The 21,895-nt window shown below is 39.3% G+C and overlaps 1 protein-coding gene and 2 non-coding genes across 6 annotated transcripts; all 3 read right to left on the reverse strand.

Moving 5' to 3' along the window:
• Window positions 1-6: 6 nt before the first annotated feature.
• Window positions 7-20,487, reverse strand: uimc1 (ubiquitin interaction motif containing 1). 4 transcript variants are annotated; one of them, XM_078266121.1, is made up of 22 exons: window positions 20,396-20,487; window positions 17,486-17,616; window positions 17,220-17,298; window positions 16,506-16,624; window positions 15,605-15,785; window positions 14,385-14,527; window positions 13,287-14,030; window positions 12,473-12,527; window positions 12,274-12,374; window positions 10,942-11,057; window positions 9,867-10,062; window positions 9,011-9,115; window positions 8,413-8,468; window positions 6,686-6,861; window positions 5,825-5,889; window positions 5,226-5,331; window positions 3,859-4,173; window positions 3,048-3,132; window positions 2,859-2,961; window positions 2,220-2,268; window positions 1,140-1,173; window positions 7-650 (listed from the first exon to the last, which is right to left on the reverse strand). In XM_078266121.1, exons 1-22 carry the CDS (start codon window positions 20,439-20,441, stop codon window positions 473-475), a joined length of 3,183 nt encoding a protein of 1,060 aa, XP_078122247.1. In that variant the 5' UTR covers window positions 20,442-20,487; the 3' UTR covers window positions 7-472. The 4 variants fall into 4 exon arrangements, with proteins under 4 accessions (XP_078122247.1, XP_078122246.1, XP_078122245.1 ...); XM_078266120.1 differs by having other exon boundaries at window positions 2,859-2,958; window positions 16,506-16,642; XM_078266119.1 differs by having other exon boundaries at window positions 16,506-16,642.
• On the reverse strand, window positions 19,543-19,614 carry trnad-guc (transfer RNA aspartic acid (anticodon GUC)). Its single transcript has one exon. It is a non-coding gene; the product is annotated as a tRNA-Asp (tRNA).
• Window positions 20,488-21,579: 1,092 nt separating the features above from the next.
• Window positions 21,580-21,651, reverse strand: trnad-guc (transfer RNA aspartic acid (anticodon GUC)). The gene has a single exon. It is a non-coding gene; the product is annotated as a tRNA-Asp (tRNA).
• Between the last annotated feature and the right edge of the window lie 244 nt (window positions 21,652-21,895).

Here is a 21,895-nt window from a genome sequence, read left to right on the forward strand (position 1 = left end):
TTTAATGGCACTCCATCCAGTAGTTGTTGAGATATTTCAGAGCCCAGTTGTGGACCGACGGATCAGTTCTGTAGCCTCTCAGGTAGCACGGCTACAAACAACTTCACTTTTCATACTTCAAGTGAGCCAGTGAAATGTTTGTATGAATTTGATTTACACTCTGAGGGTTGAGACATTAGACGGACATTAAACTAAAGTTACAAAAAAGAAAATGCATAAAGAGGTAGTCTGAAACACCTTCAACAGAAACAAACGTAACATTTAGTGGCACAAAAGAGTCAGAATGTGGTTTCCTTTGAACATTCAAGTGCTCAGTTGGTCATTGTTTACCTGCATAAATATGTGACATCAGGAAGGTGTTTCAAAACAAGTCTTTTCTAATCGTAATGTCACATCCAACCTGATGGGGTCTTAGTTAAGGCTCTGGTTTCAGTATTTTCAGTCAGCAGCACCAGCCTGCAGGACGTCGTCCTCATCTTCGTCTTTGGCGCAGTGTCTTGGCTCGATGCTGTTTCTTGAAGTCGATAAGGCAGCCGCTGGCCTCTGAGATCGGAGTGAAGGATCTGATGGGAGAGTTACTGATCCGTAGTGTTGAAACGCCGCCTTCCTCGTCCTCTTCATCATCATCATCCCGCAGATCAATGACCTCTCTAAAAGTGAACAAACGCACAAGAACACAAATACAGGCTCGTTAAATTAGAAAACATTTGTCCAAACTGGCCCTAAATGATTTTCATTGGTCAATAAAAATATCCTTTGCCTGGTGTTTTCATCTAATAATTTACTAAACGTGTTTGATTCCCTCCTGTTTATGTTGAACTAGTCTATATCGACGACGTTTCATTTGCAGGATTCCTCCGGATGTCTCATTATGGCCGGATGTCCGTCACCTTCCTCTTTCTTTGTGTTGGCGTTCTAAACTCTGGTGGATTTCTGAGGACTATGGTTAACTGCTCCTCAGATCTCTGCAGGGTAAATCCAGACAGCTAGCTAGACTATCTGTCCGGGTCTGAGTTTTCTGTTGCACGACTAAAACAACATTCTCACAATGTGAGAGTTTCTGGATCAAAATGTCCACAGAAATCAACGAGTACTGTAACTCAAATCATAACGTCACAGTGTTTCTAAGATGTCTTTACCCTGGCTGGAGTTTGGATCCAGACGGCCCGGCCTCTGTGAACACAGAACAACAGTAAAAGTCAGTAAAAATATGAACCAATGAAAGTTTGACTGACGAGAGGTTTTGAAACCAGAGTCTACTATAGGATTGGGCATCAAGAACCGATTCCTACTTGGAATCATTTCAAAAATCTTTATTGGAATCGTTTAGGTTTCAATTTGGTTTCAAATCCGATCATCGGTTCCAAATTTAAAATGTGCAAGTTTTGGTTTCCGTAGCGGTTAGGAGCTCGTTGTGTTGCAGCCACGGAGCACAGTAAGCAGCGCTGTAGACTGGCTTCATTTTACGTTGAAAAAGCCCCGTCAAACTGCAAACCACCATTGAATCAAAATAAAACTTTCTTCTTATTTGTGAAATGAGCATGTGACCCGTTTCAACTCCACCCCTCAAAGAATCAGAATCAAGAGTCAATAAGAACCGGAATAGAAAGGAAGAATCGGAATCAGAATCGTTCAAATCCAAACGATGCCCAACCCTAGTCTACTACTGCTATATTTTGATGAAATTGTGATGAAAAGTCTACATTTTTTCTTCGACCATAACAACACAATTCAAACTGGCACAAAGAAGGGCTGCAACTAATGACTATTTTCCATATTAATTAATCAAATGATTGTTTTCTAAATGACTCTATTACTCATTTAGTCTATGAAATGACAGAAAAGAGTGAAATAAGCCTGTTAGACCTCCCTAAAGCTAGTTCAACGATGTTTGAATGATATTAAATAGAGAAAAGCAGTAAAATTCTCACATTTTAGATGATAATAAAAACAGAATCTCGAGTGTTTTTGCTTAACGAGTAATTGAAATGATTAATCGATGATCAAGACTCAAGTTGCAGATGCACTAAAGTAAAAATCCCTTTTGTTAACACGCTAACACGCTAACCTAAGACAGTGAAAACGGTAACCGTTATAAATGCTAAACATCAGCATGTTAACATTTCACTCAAAGCACCACCGTGTCTAAGTACAGATTCACAGAGCAGCTAGGATCACTGCAGACTTTGTTACACCAAAAAAAAGACTTTTAGACTCACCTGGACCTCTGCTCTCGGTTTGCTCCAGAGCTGACAGCAGATTTCCCTTCTGGTACATCAGAAAAATAAATCAATGAATCTATGTTATCAACAAAACAGATCACATCCAAAAAGTAAGAACATAAACAGAAAAGGGTTTGGTCGCATGTTTTTGTATCACCAAGAGTCAATTCAATTGACTTGTTTTTAACCTTGTGTCTGTAGATTTAAAGATGCAGGAGGTAAGACTTATAAAACTAACTTTCTGTCATATTTGCTGAAACTGATCCTATGTTCCAGTAGAACTACATGAAGCAGGTCATTTAAAAAAAGATCCAGCTCCTCTGGCTCCACCTACAGCCTGGAGTGTGATTTGCAAAAATCCACAGCTCCCTGTTCAGATGCACCAATCAGGGCCAGGGGGGGGGGGGGTGTCTAACTGCGTGTCAATCACTGCTCATGCACACGCATTAATCTCCCTTGTGGGGGGAGGGTCTTGGGAGAAAAAGGGGGGGGAGGGACTGAGAAGTTGTCAATGTTAAAAAATTTTGGCCAAGTCCTGGATCTTCACAATCCTACCTACGGCACCTTTAAATCCGATTCATAGCAGACTCGTGCACTTTTGTTGGTGTGTATTATTGAGTGTGTGACGGGGCTTACTGCTGCAGTCTTTGACTTCTGCCGTTGGAGGCAGAACTCTGTGTGTCGGCTGTAGTCTTTCAGTGGAACAGCTTTTTGACAGATGAAACATTTCTCATAACTGCTGTGGAAAATAAAACCATATTTTAAAAAAACAACCTGTATAAAAACGCTGAGCTGTTCCTGCTGAATACGACCGGTTGTACCTACTTAATGCAAGTGTTGGAGGGTTCGTTAGTCTCTTCAGCAGTCACCTCTGCTCTCCTTGTTCTCTTCCTGAGTGACTTCAATGACACTACACAGTGGAAAAGAAGGAGTCATTTTAAACCAGCAACACAACAACACTGACATTATTTAAACAAATGTTAACAGTCACTTAAAGACGACTAATTTCAGGCCTAAAAAACATTTTCCTTTTCATCCAAAACAGCAATTTATTGGCTTTAGAAATGTTTCTCAACATCACAGAGACAGCTCACCCTCCTCACTGGAAAAAGCTGTTGCTACAACAATCTCTTAATGCTTTCGCTCGTGACACAGTGACACCCGGTTTAGCTCACCATACAGCCGAAGTAGGCTAAGATACTGTAGCAACACTTGAAATGCAACGACGCAACTGTAACGTGTTCTTTTATTGTAAATTAATGATTTTCTGTCTGAGCAAAACATTCATCACAACTGTATGTCCTCCCCGTAACGCTTACTCATTAATACAGTGGCTAATACAGCACCGTAAAGAAAAGAGCTTTGCGACAGCAGGTGTGGTAAAAACACTACCACTTCTGTCCAAAGCGGCCGCTGGAATCAACACAAACTCAAAGTTACATATAGCCACTTAAATTAAAAAGGTGATAAAAGTCCTGTTTTGGGCAAATACTGTACATTACATTACAGAGTCATCTCTTTTTATGTGTAAAAGACAGAAAAAAAGAGACATGCTAATATTAATTTTGGTCGTTTGACAGAAACTCTCCCCACCAATGCTAAAAATCAGCGTTAAACAAAAGAAAGTTTCTGTCACCTTGGAAGCAGTTTTTCTCGTGCCTCCTCTCATCCACGACGGTCACCTCCCCATCGCAGTACGCAGCGTGCATCTCGATCTGCATCACCGGGAAAGAGCCCTGACAGATGGGACAGTCCACTTTGGTTTTGGGCCTCTGAGTAACACCGGCTGGTTCCAGTTCAGGAGACGTCGACCTTTTAAGCCCTGGATCCTCTATCTCCTCCACATCTGGATCCTCGCCGTCCTCCTCTACCTCCTCTTTTCTCACGCGTTGTCCTCTAACATTGCTGCTGTTAACAGGGATGTTTCCCTTCGTCTTTCTGTCCACCGGGGCTGAAAACAGTCACATAAACTCATTTCTTTAGATTATTTCCTGATAATCATTTCTACAACTCCAGCTAGCACACAACCAGACCGGTGAAATTTGTGTCAGAACAGATACAAAACTACAAATTAGGGATGTCCCGATCCTGATCACATTATCGGATTGGAGCAAATTTTTGCCATTTTTTTATCGGTGACTTGCATTTACCCCGATTACCTTACTCCGATCATTTACATCAGCTTGTAGTGATCACCATCTTTAATCACAAACACCCTGCGCCACAGACGCACCACCAGACTGCCTGGATGCCGCCACTTTCAAACCAGGATGGCGCAGTCACTCACCAGTGTCCGTCCAGAGATTGCTTTGTAGCTTGCCAGCCCTTGGCAATAAGTAAAAAAGTCTGACTTTTTAAGTCGCCCGTTTTTTTACAGAAGCAGATTACTTCAATTCTCCACACTTCTTCTGTGATTCCACCAGGAAACCAGCTTTCAGGCTGTTATTCCCTGGAGCCGACATCAGGAAACACGAGAAGAAAATCAAAGATTGACCATTAAGCGCAAGAGGCGTCACTTAGGTCAGTCTTCGTTGTCCAGCGGGGAACTTGAAACCGTTTATTTTTTGGTTGGGGGTTTGCTGGGATGCTGAAGAGAACTGTTTTGGTGTTGAGAGAAAAGACTCAGTCGCTGCACTAAGTTAAATGTATTAAGTTTAAAGGTGCCGTAGGTAGGATTGCGAAGATCATTACCTGCTTCATGTAGTTCTACTGGAACATAGGGTCAGTTTAGGCAAATATGACAGAAAGTTAGTTTTATAGGTAGGCTTACCTACTGCACCTTTAAGGCATATTTTAGTTTGTTTACTTAGTTATTTAAGTAAAAGAAAAAAAGAAAAACGATATGCAGCTCTATTATCTGAGCAAGTACAAGTGTTGGATCGGGACTTGGTATCGGCAGATATTCATTATTTAAAAAATCTGATTGGGGGTCAAAAAAGCTGATCAGGACATCCCTACTACTAACACAGCTTTCTGTTCTATTCGTTAAGCGGGCAGTCTTACCGTCCACCTCCATCTCCTCCTCTGGCTGCAGCTCCAGTTCAGCTGGAGAATCATTTGGGAGAATCATCTCGACCTCTGGCAGCTCTGGACTCATTTTACAGTCAGACTGAAATCCAAACAGGAGAAAATGTTGTCAACATAAAAAAAAAGAAGAAGTGATAAAAACTGATTTATTCTATACGATTCTACGCGCTGTGGTGACACACGTTCCTGTCCCGGATCAATGAAGTCAATCTTATCCTGAAACACGTGTGACAGCACATCAAAGACACCTGCCAGGTAAACTCCGCCGTGTTAGCTCAACGAACAAACTTTGCATTTTTGGGCTTCTGAATGAGCCAAATCTGAACATCTCAGTCATGTTTCTGTGTTTGCTATTTTATCTCCAGCGTCACTGTAGATTTGAAAACCATTGATCTAATGGAACAAAATTCAGAAATAAAGTTATTGGTAAAATTATTAAATACTACTTAAAACAGAATTTAACATCCTCTGATTTCCTGTCCACTTGTAAGACCACCTCAAAAAACTAATTTCCTTCATGATCTACTGTATTGGAGCACTGACTGCAGATTAAAACATGGAGTATTTAAACTCACCTCTGCTCCAGCGTCAGTCGCCATCATCAGATCTTGCGTCCTGTCGTCGTCACTCAGTTGGGTTTCTGTTGTGACAAACCAGAAAAAACACTCACTGTGAGCAGTTTTGTTTTTATTGTGAAGGGAAAACTGGAGGCAGTTTCTTCATCTAGTGAGAATTGAACCCTCATGTTGTCCTCGGGTCCAATTTGACCCGTTTTCAAAATCAGAAATATATTTTTTTTGTTTTTGTTTTTTTTATAAAAATTACCCAAACATTTTATGGATTCCATACAATGCTTTTTGCACGTTCAATTCATGATCACTACTTTTATTGAATTTTTGATGTTTTATTTTACATTTTAGCATTTCAAAAAAATGGTTTCAAAACTGTATTCTGACTAAACTCTTTGAAGTCTCTGATTATTCATCAACATACTTTTCTCTAATATTAGCCTAATATTTCATAATTTCTGCTTTTTTAACTTAAAAAATTATTAGGATTATAAGTGTAAACCTAGTGGTAATAACTTGGTGTTAGTGGTGTTTGAAGGTTGGGTAACAAAAGCATCAAAAACGTCAAAGAAAGGGATATAAATGTCAAAAAGGTGTTCATTTTTAGTTTTGACCCGGGAGGACAACAAGTGCACGGTCGAGGAGAAGACAACACAAGGGTTAAAGCAGCAGTCATCTGCTGATCTGCTCTTGGTTGCTTGGTCTCTTTGCTTTCTAATATTTTAAGCTAAATAACCAGATTCAGAAAACTCAAGTCAATGTGGACAAGGCTGTTGAGAAAACATATATACATTTCACTACAATGACCTCAATAACTATAATAATAATAATAATAATAATACCAAAGAAAACGTGGAGCTTCAGTACCTGGACAAACCTCACAGTCATCAGTATCCTGTCCTTCGTCCCTCTCCTCATTCTTCTCTTGTTTGCTCTCTCTTTCCTCCTCTTCCTCCTTTTTGTCTTCTTCATCATCCTTTGCCTCAGCTGGAGGAGACTCCGCTGCTTCACACAGCTGTTTGCCTCTCAGTCTGAGGCCACGCCTGAAAATGTATTTAAATAAATAAACAGCACGTATCAAGAAAGAATACTGAATGTCTGAATGGAACAAAAATTGAAAACTGAGAAATGTCCTTTAATCTCATTTGTGTACAGACTTCAGGATGCAGAACATAAGCTAAACTGGCAACTATTTTGATAATTGATTAATCGTTTTATTCCTTTTTTAGGCAAATATGCCAAATAGCCAGCTTCTTAATTGTGGGAATTCTAAGCTTTTCTTGTCATATATATTTTTTTTTAATTTTTGAAAAAAAAACTGCTGCTTCAAATCTAACCAATAGCTCCATAGTCAAGCTTGTAGTTTTTAGTCCTATCTGCTGATTTTAATGAACTACTGACATCTAGTGGCAAAAAGACATTACTACTGTTGATGCAGACAAAGCCTGTGCTGTACAGAAAGTAGTTTTGGACCGTGAAGTGTGTTAAAACTGGAAAATGGCGTGATTAAGAGGGCTTAAAATGCTAGCATGCAAAATAAAACCATTCAATTTGTGGTTTCTGTTGGTCAGTATTTACCCAGAATGCAACAGAAGAAATACTGCTGTAGCTGCTTACAGCTGTACAAAATTAATATTGTGGACAAGGTAAAACCATTTACTGAACTATTGAGTATTTATCATTTATCTATTTAATTAATGTATTTAATGTGTGGATAGCCCACCCATTTCCCTTTGGTTTTTTATTTAAATTTTGTTCTTTTTTAAGTGTGTACGTGTTACATTTGTCTTACTTTCCCTCTTGATTTGTAGAATGAATATATATATATATATATATATATATATATAAAAAGAACAATTACGGGAAAAACACTTTTTTGCTTGCTATTTCTAAAGTTTTCAATTTGTTGACAACAACACAAGACCTGCATCAGTTTTTGGTTCCACAAACCAAAATAGCACATCAGTATATGATGTATAATTATAGCCCGAGTTCAGTTTGTTCATAGTAAATAATTAAGACTTTGGGCCCTATCTTGCACCCGGCGCAGCGCAAATGCTCGACCCAAGTGTCTTTGCTAGTTTAAGACCGATGCAGTTGTCAATTTCCCGTCCAGCGCCTGCGTCGTTTAAATAGCTGTAATCTGTAAATGTATCTGTAAAATGCCATATTTTCCTCGGGGCTCAACAAAATGGACGTAAAAGCATATTAACCATTAACTGCACGTGATCGCTAGTAAACATATTACATCTCTGATGTCATTTTTCAGTTTTTCAAGAATCGGTTTAGGAATCAGAATAGTTTTAAAAATACCGGTTCGGAATCGTAAAAATCCAAACGATACCCAACCCTATTCACGCCGTGCGCTTAGATCGTTAAAATACGGCCCAAAGTGTTTGTAATCTTGATCATCTGAGAATTTCACTGCAGATTTTTAAATGTATTCCTTAAGCACATACTTTCTGGCTTGAGACTGAAGGGCAACCCCCTTTTCTTACTGTATGTTTCTATGTTTGATCCTGTGTGACCATGAAGGCTAACAAGACATTTATCCATTGGAGATGAAGAGCTGGAAAAGTTCTTGCAGGTTCTACCTTCGAGTAACAAACTGTTGAGGTGATTCAGGAGGCGACTCAGGTGAAGGAGATTTCTAGGAAGTAAACGGATAAGGCTTGGTAAATGATTTACAATGAATTTACTGCTACAACAGATTGGTTTATGCTAATGTTATGCCCATGCTCACAGCAGGGAGGACCTACATACGTACTTTGTCCGTTACAATAATCAGACTTCTCTTCATTGGCTGCTGGTGAAGTAATAACAGAGTAACTAAGTACATTTGCTCCACTACTTAAGTACCATTTTAATGTACTTGCACTTTATACTTCTACTCCATTCATTTTATTGTACATATTCACTATATTTATTTCACTGATATAGTTACTTAAATAAAAAACATATCAGTTCCACTCTGAACTTCTGACATGGTTAAAACTAGCTAACTAACTAACTAATACTAACTGTATATACAGTAGTTAAATCTAGCTCAACCTACACCAGCTACAACAGTCACGTTATAAAGTATGCAATGTCAGACCTATGTTTGGATCAAGCAAATCAATAAAACAACAAACAAACAATAAAGGCCATAGATACACCAGTTACAGACTCATGTTAAAGTCATTTTGGTACCTCCGGCTGCGGCAGGACGGCCTCCCCCCACTCAGCCTTCCTCAGCAGACACCTCTGAGCCTGCTTCAGACTCTTCTCATACACCTCCATCTGAGCCAAGATCACCTGAATGCAGGGACACAGACGGATGGATGGATGGACAAATAGATGAAAAGGTGATTAATTAATTTCTTGCATTTTTATTGTTTGTATTATCGAGTTATCAATATCCAAATGTAGCACACATTTTAATTAGAGCCTGACCGATAAAGGATTTTTAATGGCGATATCGATACAAATATTTGGTGATTTAAAAATGTGATATTCCGATATATCTCCCGATATATATTCAAAAAAAAAAAATTTATTAAAAAATATATAACATTTTTCGGCCATTATAAATGGCAATACCGATAGTTTGGAAAATGCCTAATATTGGCCGATAATATCAGCCCGCCGATATATCGGTCGGGCTCTAATTTTAATGCTAATTAATGTGCATTTCCATGCACTGCTGTTATGTGAATATAAGGAGTTGGTTCTTGGTGACAAAGGAGATGATTCATTCATTAAAAGAGCTCCGGTCAAAGCTCAAACGATGGAAAACCATTGCTCTCCTAGCTTGTTTTGTCCGACCAACCGTCCAAAAGATGTTCAGTGACTTATATGAAAACAGACTAAAACAATAAATCCTCACGTTTTAGAAGCTGCAGCCAGAGAAGATTAACGAGGCATTCTCCCTTGATAAATGACTTAATCGATCAGCAAAACTGTTTCCATCAATGTTCTAAACAATAAGTGGAACTAGCCTGCAGAATACTTTGTAACTGAATAAGTATTTGTTAAATACAAACATAAAGATGAAAAAAATCTTCACCTGTGTGTATTTGTCTGGGTCCAGGCCTCGTGGACAGAAGGGAACCCCCCAGTAGTAGTGCACCATCGGCCCGCCTGCAGGCTCCCCAGGTGGGGCAGACGCCCTGCTGACCGCTTTCTGACTGCTGATTGGCCAAGGTTCTCGCTCTGTGGTGGAAAGCTGCTGTCGGCCGGTGGATGTGGAAGCGTTAGAAGGTCTGAGTGTGGAAACGTACAGAGAGTTACACTCAGCAAAGAGACGTCCTTCAACTCTTTAAATAGACGAAGTATGCAGCGGTCAAATGTAACTGAGTACATTTACTCAAGTTCTGTACTTAAGTAAAAATTTGAGGTACTTGTACTTTAGTTAAGTCTTTTCATGCCTCTTTATACTTATCCGCTACATTTCAAAGGGAAATATCGTTTGTTTTACTTCACCACATTTATCCAACAGCTTTACTTAATATACTTAAGATTTTTGCATAAAAACATATAAAGAGTTTATAAAATATGTTTTGATAGAAGTATATGAACAGCTCAAAAGGTTAGTCAATTAATCGATTGACAGAAAATGAATTGGTACCTATTTTCACAATTGTTCATGTTGTTTTCCATGTTCACAAATGTGAAGATTTGCTGCCTTCCTCTAAATAATTTGAATAATTTTAATGTATTATAACGTAACGTATTATAACGTTGAGGTTTGGACTGTTGGTTGGACAAAACAAACATTGTGAAGGTGTCACGTTGGGCTGGTGAGTAATAATAATCCAATGACATAATATATTATAATACAACAGTCACAGGGGACACTTTTTTACTTTTAATAATTTAAATAATTTTTTTCTGAGGACACTTACATACTTTTACTCAAGTAACACTTTCAATGCAGGATTGTTACTGTTACTGTATTTTTACAGTGTTGTATTAGTACTTTTACTAGAGGGAAGTAAGTTATCCATTGCAATCATGGAACTCACAACTTGTCGGGGATTACCAATAAATCAAAAAATGTACTGTGGAAAAGTCTCCCTGTTATCAGCCAGTTACCTGATACAGAAACTCTGATCGTGTGATGTTGTTGGTGTTTTCTCTACCTGCAGTTCAGCTCTGGGGAAGCTGCAGCCCCGTGGTTCATCAGGCAGGCAGCCTGGCTGCCTGCCTGATGAACAGGCCTCTCCTCTGGGAAGACCGGGCTGGGAGAGCCCACTGGCTGCAACAGATGGAGGGAGGAATGGTGAAGATAGACAGAACAAACTATTTCCCTGATAAAAACAGAACATTCATTACACTTCTATTTCTAACATAGTGAATTAACTACATATGTATACGATGACACACAAAAGGAAGCGCCAATGCTACAGAGAAAACTACAGTTTGAACTGTAAATAAAACGAGAACTACAGTTGGATCATGAGGACAACGTCCTTATACAAAGGTTAAGTCAAATAGGAGGAAATAGTGAGTTAAAAACTACAGTTTCCAGCTATGTCTTTAATTCTTTACAAAGATTCACCAATATGTCCCTAAAAAGATAAGGCTGATGTAATTTTGTGTAATTGTCTTATACACTCAAACAAACCAACAATGTATAAGTCTGTCTCTCAATGCTTTTCGACTTCCTGTCTGTGGCTCTCAGCTGCAAGCCCATTGGTTCCTACTGAAGACATACATCTTTAGAAACACCTCACAAATATATGGTTTCATTTTCTTTTTAAAGGTTCATGATTTCCTAAAACAACTGGTCACTGTAGTTTTTATCAAACAAGGATTTGTGAACAAGAACAATAACAGAATATCATCAGTATTATTCCTTAAATTAAATAAAACTAGGGGCCCTATTTTAACGATCTAAGCGCACGGCGTGAAGCGCCTGCCAAGGTGCGTTTAGGGCGTGTCCAAATCCACTTTCGCTACTTTGACAGTGGAAAAAAGGGTCCGTGCGCCGGGTTCAAAAGGGTTGTACTTAGTGTCTTCATTAATTCATAGGTGTGTTTTGGGCGTAACATGCAATAAACCAATTTGTGTGCTGCTGTGCGTTCCTGTGTGTGTAACAAGCATAGTGTGTGCGCACTGTGCACGAGCCTAGGCGCATTTTACTAATTTGCTGTTAAAATAACAATGAAATGCTGCACTATGGACTTTAGACCAGGTTTTTGTTGGTCAATGGTGTGATCACTTTCCGCTGCCTCAAGATAGCAATACGCCCAAAATGCACCTGAACACACCTCCCTGTAAGACCAGCACGCCGATGGGCGCACAGATGGGGGCGCTGGACGGGAAATTGACAACTGCGTCGGTCTTAAACTAGCAAAGACACTTGCGTCGGGCTTTGCGCCGGGTGCAAGATAGGGCCCTAAATATTTTGCAGGATTGAAATTCTTGCTTTGAACATATTCTGGTCTTGCAACAGTGAAAAAGTACCGTACCGTGACGTCCTCGTCCTCGTCAGACCAGTGCAGCACCATATCACTGGTCAGCTCTGTCGCGGCTGAGTTCCAGTCTTTGGATATTTCATTCAGCTCCTCCTCTGCATCATCCAAAAAACACCCAGAGACCCACTGATCAACAGGCTCTGATCACACTTTTCCTGACCCCTGACAATAAACTGTTAATGTTTCACTGTACCTGACTTTGATGGCTTCTTAAAGCTGGCGTCTTGATTGTGATCAGTCTTGCTGCCCTGTATTTAAAAGCAGGAAGAACAGAGAAAATGAACATGTAATTAGAAAAGATATCCGAGTGTTACAACTGATTTACTGCAGGAGAAAAATACCCTTTAATGTCCAAAAATCACATAAAAAATTTGAGAAAGATCAACCACTAACAAAGTCTTTACCTCACCTCAAACTGAGCCACAGCATTTGAAAATGATTGATTTAAAAGATGCTTTACATACAATTATATATATAAGTAAAAAAAAAGTAAGTTTTTAACACAAAAAATATAAAATAAATTTTAAAAAAAAGGCTTTAATTAAATTTCATAACAGCATCAGACTGCTTGCTGCTGACATCATTCTTAAATTGGGGTAAAAATCCTTTGGGAGGGGTTGAATAAATCAGCCTATTATATAATAAATATGTCGCAGCGTGATGCTTCCTAGACAAGATTAGAGCTATACTAATAAATCAAGTATAAATCAAGGCTCAGCTTTTTGGAGTTATATTAGTATCGCCAAACATGTCAGCTGATAACTTATCAACTGACGCGTTTATTTTTACACTGCAAAATGTCCCGTTCGGTACGTGTCTTGTTCACAATCTTTTTGAAGAAAAAAAAAGTAAGCGATCCTTTTCAACATTGTTTGTTTTTGTCTTGTGTTCATGTAAAAAATACAACACAAATTTAGCCGAGGGATCATTATTGGACTCTCAAATATCAATGCAAGATGCCCAAACCCAGATGCTGGATAAGGACTTTGTTTGACACCTGAACTCACCTGCGCCAGACTCTGAGATGGATCCCTGGTAACGGTTGAATCCCCGTCACTGTCTGAACCTATGAGCTCTGTGGCGGAAGGACTCACAGAGTACTTCGGCTCATCGAGGTGACTCCGCTGTCGTCGTCCAGTCATGCCGAACACTGGGCTTCTACAATACCCATGACTCTGCTCGGTCTGTCCTCCGTCAGCCTCTGAGAATACACGACTTTCACAGGTTGCTGATCTTTCAGTGGGACGGGGGTTCCGGGGAAGGCCGGGGCTTTTTGGGAATACTGGACTTTTAGGCCGACAGGACGCCGACCTCACAGAGGAGGTTACACTCTCCTGAGAAGAGCATGTGAACCCTGAGTTACAGACACTGACCTGGGGTTGGCAGGCACTTGGAGACGTCTCGTGCTGAGTATTCCTGCCAAACACCGGACTTATAAAATACTCAGGCGCCTGCTCCGTCTCTTCATCCTCTCCCTGATCAGTCTCTGAGAAGACAGGGCTCTTGGACAGAGTGAGGTTATTGGAGCGTGTGGGGCTTTTGGGAAACGTCGGGCTCTTGGGTTGAGCAGGCGGAGACTTTCGAGTCGAGGTACAACTGTCCTGAGAGCACAACACAAACCCTGAGGTTCTGTAGGTTTCCAGCAGGTTCTGGCTCAGCCGGGGGACGTGAACCTCGGCTCTGTAGCCAGCGGAGGGGAAGACGGGGGATTTCTGGAGCTGAGAATCCTCGATCTGGGTCGAGTCAGAGCTCTGATTTATTGTTGAGGGAAGACAAATGCATACATTATCATTCATTTGGAGTGGCGTTAGTGTGATGAATGTCAGTCCAGTATTCTCTCTCTTTCAGCTGTTTTTACACATTTAAGGAAATTGTGGTGATGCTATTTTTCACTATATTTTTTTTCATCGACAGATTAATAGACAATGAAAATACTCATTAGTTGCTACACGGAATATCTTTGGGTTTGGGATTTGAAGGCATCCGCTTGGGCTCTTGGAAGCTGTGACCAGCAGTGTTTTCTGACTAAATAATTAATGAAGTAACCAACAAATACTAATCAACAGATCAAAAGGAAAGACAAGATAGAAATATTTTGGACGAACCAGTGGCGAGTCCAGAGGCACGGAGATACACTCTGAGCTGCAGGGTGAAGCCTGAGAGTCTGGCATCTCCAGCAGAGGACTTCCTTCTTCCCTTTTCCGCTTTTTATTCCTGTTATTACTTTCATCTCCAGTTCCTTTTGCTCCTGGGAATACAGTAGAGCATGTCAACCAAGGCTGGCTGCAGTCAACCAAAGAAAGAAAGTCTTGGTCGACTGAAATTTTACCAACTCTTAAACAAATCCTTTTTTTTTTTTTTTTTAAATCAAACGAATACTAATATAGAGGTGTGTATGTATGTATGTATGTATATACATATGTTCTGATCATGTATATCTGTATGGGTATGAATGGTGCTTTATGTGCATGTAAACTTACATTTTGTCCTATATTGTAATTTTTTGATGTAACAATAATACTTCCAACCCTACAATGGGAAGTGTCTTCTTTCTTTCTTTCTTTATATCATTGTTTTTTTCCCCCTCCTTTCAAATTCAATTTTCTTTTAATTTATCTAGTGGTATTGTTATTATCTCCCCTTATGTATATGTATGTATGTATGTGTGTGTGTGTGTGTGTGTCTTGACATATAATACAATAAAATAAATCATAAAAATAAAAAATCATAAAAAATTTTCTGGTTGCCGAAAATTTAAATACGTTTAACTTTGGGTAAAACGCTGCACTCAGAGCCAGGTCCAGAGCCTCCAAAGCGCTTTGGTGGACCCGCCGCCTTGTAAAAGTAACAGTGATTGTCCAGCCAGTGACAATTTGGTAGTATATCGACCAACCGACCAGAAGGTGTCAGCCCTACCGACGCCAAATTATACATTTTTCCCTTTGATATATTTTTACTTTCTTACTTGTCAGTGTTGGTGCAGAGGGAAACTAAACATTGTAGAATTTTTCAATTCAGTTTATTTATGAAAGGGGACAGTGCAAATTAATAAAACGCATGATTTTACATGGGTTAAAAATGCCAGAATTAGCTAAAAAGACTTTTTTTTTTTTTTTCCCCTTCAGGCAAATTTCCATCTGTAGTCCCCTGCCCTCGATGTTAAAAAAAAAAAAAAAAAGGCTTTTTAAAATACAAAGCAAAAAAAGGAAGACTTAGCACAAAACATGACAGAAGCAGAAAGATTAACAACAAAACAAAGCACAATGCAGAGCTTAGCACAAGAATTTAACAATTCAACTGACTCAGCGGTCTCGTGGTTACTCACTTCGGTTCAGGCCCGTCTCTGGTGTGCAGACATCCTCCGATGCTCCCTGATCGATGGCAGACGCTGTCTTCCCGTTTGAGTACAAGAGTTTCCGGCGAGAGCAGAGCCTGAGCGAAGCTTCGGCATCGGTGAGCAGGCTCTGACTTTGGGGCGACGGGCACGGTTGGGTCGGGCTGACCATCTACAAGAGAAAAACAAACAAGTGGCTTCTGGGTTAATTCATTAGATACTGTATTAACTCTTTCAACCAGACTGATGCATTTAGTGTCTTTTCTCAGAGTCATAACTCAAAATAAAACAGTAATAGTTGTTTTTATAGCCACAGTTACAAACAGGGACAGCAAATAGTTATAGTAATAAATAGTAGTTAAAATAGTTATTATACTTCCTGCTAGCATCCCACAAAGCATTATGGGAACTGTAATTCAAAACCTTAACACATGTTTAGCCCAACTAGAAGTAATAAAAGTGACAGTGACAATATATTACATTTTGCACTATCAATTTAGGTTTTTTTGACATTACTGTGGTTCAGATTGTCCCATTGACCCAATTCTGCATCCTCCAAAAAGACCAAACAGTTAAACACTTACTCTAAAGCAGTTTTGACAAAACTTGAAAAATATAACCATCATGAAGGGAGGATTTGAAAAAGCAACTCCTCTGTAGGGCTGTCAAAATTGGCCAAAAATGACGTTTCGAATATTCGTTCTAGAAAACTACAGAGTTTCGAATATATTCGGAAATCTATTTTTGTGCATTTGGTCCACGAGAGGGCAAACCAATTCTCTCATAATATTCGAATATACATTTTCATAGTCAAATGTCTGTTTCTTTTCACTATTCCAATATATATTTGAATTTAGAATATTCGTTGACAGCCCTACTCCTCTGTACTGACACTCTCTTGGATGGCTTTCATCATGGCCTCTTCCTCCTGCTGCTGTCTGAACGCAGTGGCGCTGGCTTCCCGTTCACTCAGACGCAGAGCCCAGTCCATCATCTCCTCCTCGGTCATCTCTGAGAACAACAGTGACACTAAAAGTCAAAAAGTGAGGGTTGTATATACACATATAGACATCATCTTAATTAATTAGTGTAGATTAAAGCTTTAGATAGCTTTTATTTGTAACATGTTTTATATACTGTACTTTGGTCAGTAAACTTGACAGTTTTGATGGCGTCAATAACTTAATCATCTCAAACGTAGTTATAGTAGCTCCAATAAATAATGCTATTACACATTCATGTGAAAAATTGGATCATGTTTTTATAAAACATAGTTCTGGATCTGATCTCCGCTACTTATTTAGCGGGGGCACAACTGCTGCATCAGGGGCTTAGCGCCGCCCAGGACGGTTGTGATTGGTTTAAAGAAATACAAACAAACCAGAGCGTTTTTTCCTCTATCTCAGAATAGATAAGCGTTGTAGCCAGACCTTACTTCAGCCCGGTTAGTTTTTTCTGTATTTATTGTTTATTATGTTTATTATATTTATGATTTTGATATTGTATTCCTCCATCTTAAACAGTGTTTACACGACACAAAACCAAAACATTAAAAGTCAATGTTTTGTAATAATTTGGTACCATAAATGTCATGTTAGTTATGTACCTTTGGGTTTGGATTTGTTTTCCCTCTCTCTCTTGCGTTTTTGTCTTGATGATGATGACTGAAGTGATGGTGAGAAGTCCTGAAAGAAAAAACAAACTGAAAAACTGCTGTTTGGATAGCAAATGAAAAATGAAAACACTGACTAAAGCCCGAGCTACACATGCTGGCGTGCTTTAGAACAAGACACAGCTTCAGTGACGTTGGATTTAGACGTCTGAACTTGTATTCATCTCGGCTCATTCTCGCTAACGTTCACATTTCTTTACATTGTCATCTCTGTCGTCGAGAGCCTCGTCCTCCTGTGTGTTTTCACCAATCTGTTGGCTTCCAGAGGGAACGTCGCTGGCATCCTTGAGTATTTGCTTCCTTAGAGCCATCCTGGTCCTCTCCTGAGAAACTTTGTCCAACAGAAACATAAAAAAAAGCTTCAAGAGTTACATCACAAAACCACATTATCCAGCACTTTCAATACAGCTTCTTAACACTCAAATCCCTGCTGGTTTCCCATCTTGCCAGCATTAAGGTGGAAATCACATGTAGCTCACCTGCCTATTTTGTTTTTTTGTGCAAGTGCTGGATTTGTGGCATATCTGCCAATTCATGGCTGTTGTTAAATAGTCTCTAAACTAGCCACTAGTTTGGAAAAGAAGGGAACAAATCTCTTTTTAAGGGGCATTTCAGCTCATTGACACATACAAAGATTAAACCAGTATCTTGTCTGTTACGGGACTGAACCAATCCATTGTGCCTTTAGTCCACTGCTCTAGACTATCAAAGACAAGTCCCAATCTCTCTGTATTTATAAGACTAAACCTAACATCTCCTCTGCAGTGGGTAAAAGAAAAAGAAAAACGCCAGAATTTGAAGTAGAGTGAGACCTCTTCCTGCAGCTCTCCCTCTCCCCTCATTGTCCATGGTCAAAAACGCCCAACGACCCCTAAAATACAGTTTTTGCCACAGCTTTACTATGCAACATGTTAAACTTGTACACAGCTAATAACAGAGCGCCCTCTCGCCCACTCTAAGCAGTAGCGTTAGTTACCTGACGATAAAGATTGCCCTCTTCTATCTAACCTGGGACTTAAAGTTAAAACGAATGGGCTGAGTGAGAAAGTCATATGTAAAGGTCATTCGAAGCAAATATCTTCAAAAGTTATCTTACACGGCGCGAGGACATCGGTTGACATGCAAACATTCTGACCACACGAGACCCTAAAAACGGCAAATAAAGTTCGGAATTTCGACTTCCTGAATAATTTACCGTGTACTTAAAAATACATTAGCTATTTGTGTGCTTATTTGTTGCACAGCTACATAAAACAACAATGAACCTAACGATAATCACGGTAGAAACACTCACATCAGTTTATCTCACTTTCGCGGCGCCATGTTTGTTTCTGTTGACGCAATCACGTGATTATTACGCAAGGCGCGTCCAACACGCTGCCTTCAGGGACTATCGGCCAATGTGGCTTTATTGCTGCCTTCACGGACTGTGAAAATTAGTTAGCGGTAGCACATAATGGCGATAGCAGACAGACAGACAGATAAATAGACAGACAGAAAGAGAGATGGGAAATGAAATAATATTAGGATAGAATATCGTTATTGTCATTGTACAAGTACAACAAGATTAGGATTGCATCCCCCTGCTATAAAATAAATGAATAAGGTAAATATAAAAGAACAACGTAAAAAATAACAAACAGTAACCTATCCGGCAAAATTGTATTAACACAGTGCAAATAGTAAAAAAGTGAGTAAATGACAATACAGTGGCAGTAAAGATATAACAAACAGTTTCCGTCAGTATTTATAGTGCAAATAGCTTAGAAGTGCAATGCAGCATTAAAACCAAAGACAGTACTAACATAACACATAATATGAAAACACAGTATGGATGAATGTGTTTGTCCATGTACACTGAATTTAGCAGCTGTCTCTGTGTTGTAGTTAGATAATTGTGGGGCAATGGGACAGAGACAGATTATGGGGGGCACTTAACACTGCAGTTATCGTTATAGCTCGGGAGAATGCTATTTCATAGAAGGCATTCTAACGTCTGCTAGATGAAAGGCATTTAAATAGACGGTGGCATGGGTGTGTGTGGCTTTTCTGAGGCAGTGCGTGCTATCGATGTCCTCCATGGCTGGGAGCTGTATGATCTGTGCTCTGGAGACGATAACTTAAGTCTTAAGTAGAAAGTGTACTACAAAATAAGAAAATACGACGATTTTTAACAGTTGGTGAGTAATTTGCAGTGGTGGGCAACTATTTTGCAGTACTTTATACTTATATTATACTGCCATAAAAAGAAAAGGAACTCCCCGTCGGGGAATCGAACCCCGGTCTTCCGCGTGACAGGCGGAGATACTGTCCACTATACTAACGAGGAGGGACATGAAACATAGCTGATCAAATTTCCTATTTCTAGTCTACTAGTATACATTTGACATGAAACTAAAGAAATAAGCTATTTGTTTGCCATTCATTCTCTACAGTAGTTGTTATCACTACGGGTGTAATATATTTTTGGCCACAAGCGGGATTTTGGTGGCGTCGTTTCCCATTTAAGGAGAGGCCATGCAGCATAAAGACGACAGTGCACAGTGTTTTATCTCGACTTAGTCTGTGAAGACATGTTTGAGTTAGCTAGCAGAAACTTTATACTGCTAAAACATTTGAATGACCTTGTTGGTCATTTACCTCTCTTGACCACAAGGCAAGGGAGCTTTATTGTATAGAAGATTTCCGCCACAAGGCAATTCAAAGTGCTTTACATAAAACATTAAAGAGCAGTTAAAAACAATTAAAAACATGTATTAACAAGAAAATAAAAATAGCTAAAATCGGCCTAGTCATTTAAGTTTCGGATTTTTTTCCCATGTCTTTATCAAATGTGACACACATTTAAAAGTCACCTAATTTTAACATTAACCCAGCACATCAAGTGCTTGATTAAAAAAAAGAATAAAAACCAAGACCTGATGAAAGAATCAAGTCCACTGACATATGTTGTAAATGTACATGTAAGAGGAGGTTGGGGAGAATCCACATTGAATAATAAAATATCATACTGTTTAGTTATGTGAAATCATTGTGGAGTCGTCTGACATGAAAGAAGGCAAGTAGAAACTGGCATGGCATTATAACTATGTGGTGTTAAATAACGTTACCTGTCCAGTGGTTCTTGCTCCGTCTCTCTCTCTGTTCCAACGCCATCTTGCTTTCTCTCCCTCTCTATCCTCCTCTCTCCCCTGTCTGTGTGCTGTCAACCAAAAGACAAATATGACAAACAAAAACTTTATTATCGAGGTGTACCATTGATCCATATCCATTTATGACATTATTCTAGTTAAGTATTAGGGATACTGTGGGCAATGAAGTCACATCAATTTGACCTTACTCTCTCACCTGAAACTGGGTGTTTTTTGTTTTTTTTTAAAGAAAATTATATATCCATCTATGGAAAAGCAGACATTTCCAATATGCAGTATCAATAACTTTTGAAAACTAGAGATTTATGCGATTTTGACAAATGGCCGACAAGCACTAATTTCTGAAAATGGCTCAGATTTCAGATTCTGGGTTTAGTTTTACTATGCTGTGATTTTCCAAATGTATGTTTTTCTTTATATAGTATTATTAAGTCAAATAATCAAAATAATGCTGTGGAGACACTGTGGAATGGTTACTATGAGGCAATATAATCACACATGAATTGGGCTCTTAGGATCAGTATTTAGTCACATCCTATTTCTACAATGCCAAGACTTAAAGGTAGCCTACCACAGTATATCATTATTTTCACTTCATGCAAAACTCTGAACCTTTTTTCCCTTTAAAATGTATTTGCTTTAGTAAGAATACAATAACATAAGTAATACAGTAAATACAGAGAGACAAACATGAACAAAAAAAGGGGTGTATACATTTTACATTAAAGAGGTTGTAGGGCATTGTAGAACTCTGAACCTAACTTACCTAGGCTAAAGCTAGCTGACATGTCAGGCATGGCTGTAAATGACTCTCAGCAAAGCCAAATACAGCTCATTCATATATCTTGATGTGAGGGTTTAGTTCAATGGACCCATTTGAAAAAAATCATGCCCATTTTAGGTTTCAAACAGCTTCGCCGACTTTGAAGGCGTGTTACGACCACTTCCCAACATGCTAGCTTAATGTGGTACCTACCTGTTCGGCTGGATGTGCTGTTTCAGTGGATGTCCGCTGTAGCTCAAAATCTGATCTCGCGGGAGTTCGTCAAACACTGACTTTTTTCTTCTTCTCTAACAATCAGTTTTTAGGGGTGCCACCGTGCACATATACTTATATTATACTGCCATAAAAAGAAAAGTAACTCCCCGTCGGGGAATCGAACCCCGGTCTTCCGCGTGACAGGCGGAGATACTGTCCACTATACTAACGAGGAGGGACATGAAGAACTGTGCGACAGCATCCAACCAATCAATGTGATTTCTCGATGAGAAATTTGGTTATTTAACTTGTAGTGGCTGACTGAGTACATTAGGCCTATTAAAGTACAGTTTTGAATACTTGAACACTATTACATTATTTGTTTTTGCATGCAAACTTTTGTTTTGCATTTTATACTTCTGAAGGAACTGACACCACGGCTGATACAGACCGTGAGTGTAGGTAGGGGACATGGATGT

The sequence above is a fragment of the Sander vitreus genome, chromosome 13, assembly GCF_031162955.1.
Source record: "Sander vitreus isolate 19-12246 chromosome 13, sanVit1, whole genome shotgun sequence".
In the NCBI taxonomy this organism is placed as follows: Eukaryota; Metazoa; Chordata; class Actinopteri; order Perciformes; family Percidae; genus Sander; species Sander vitreus.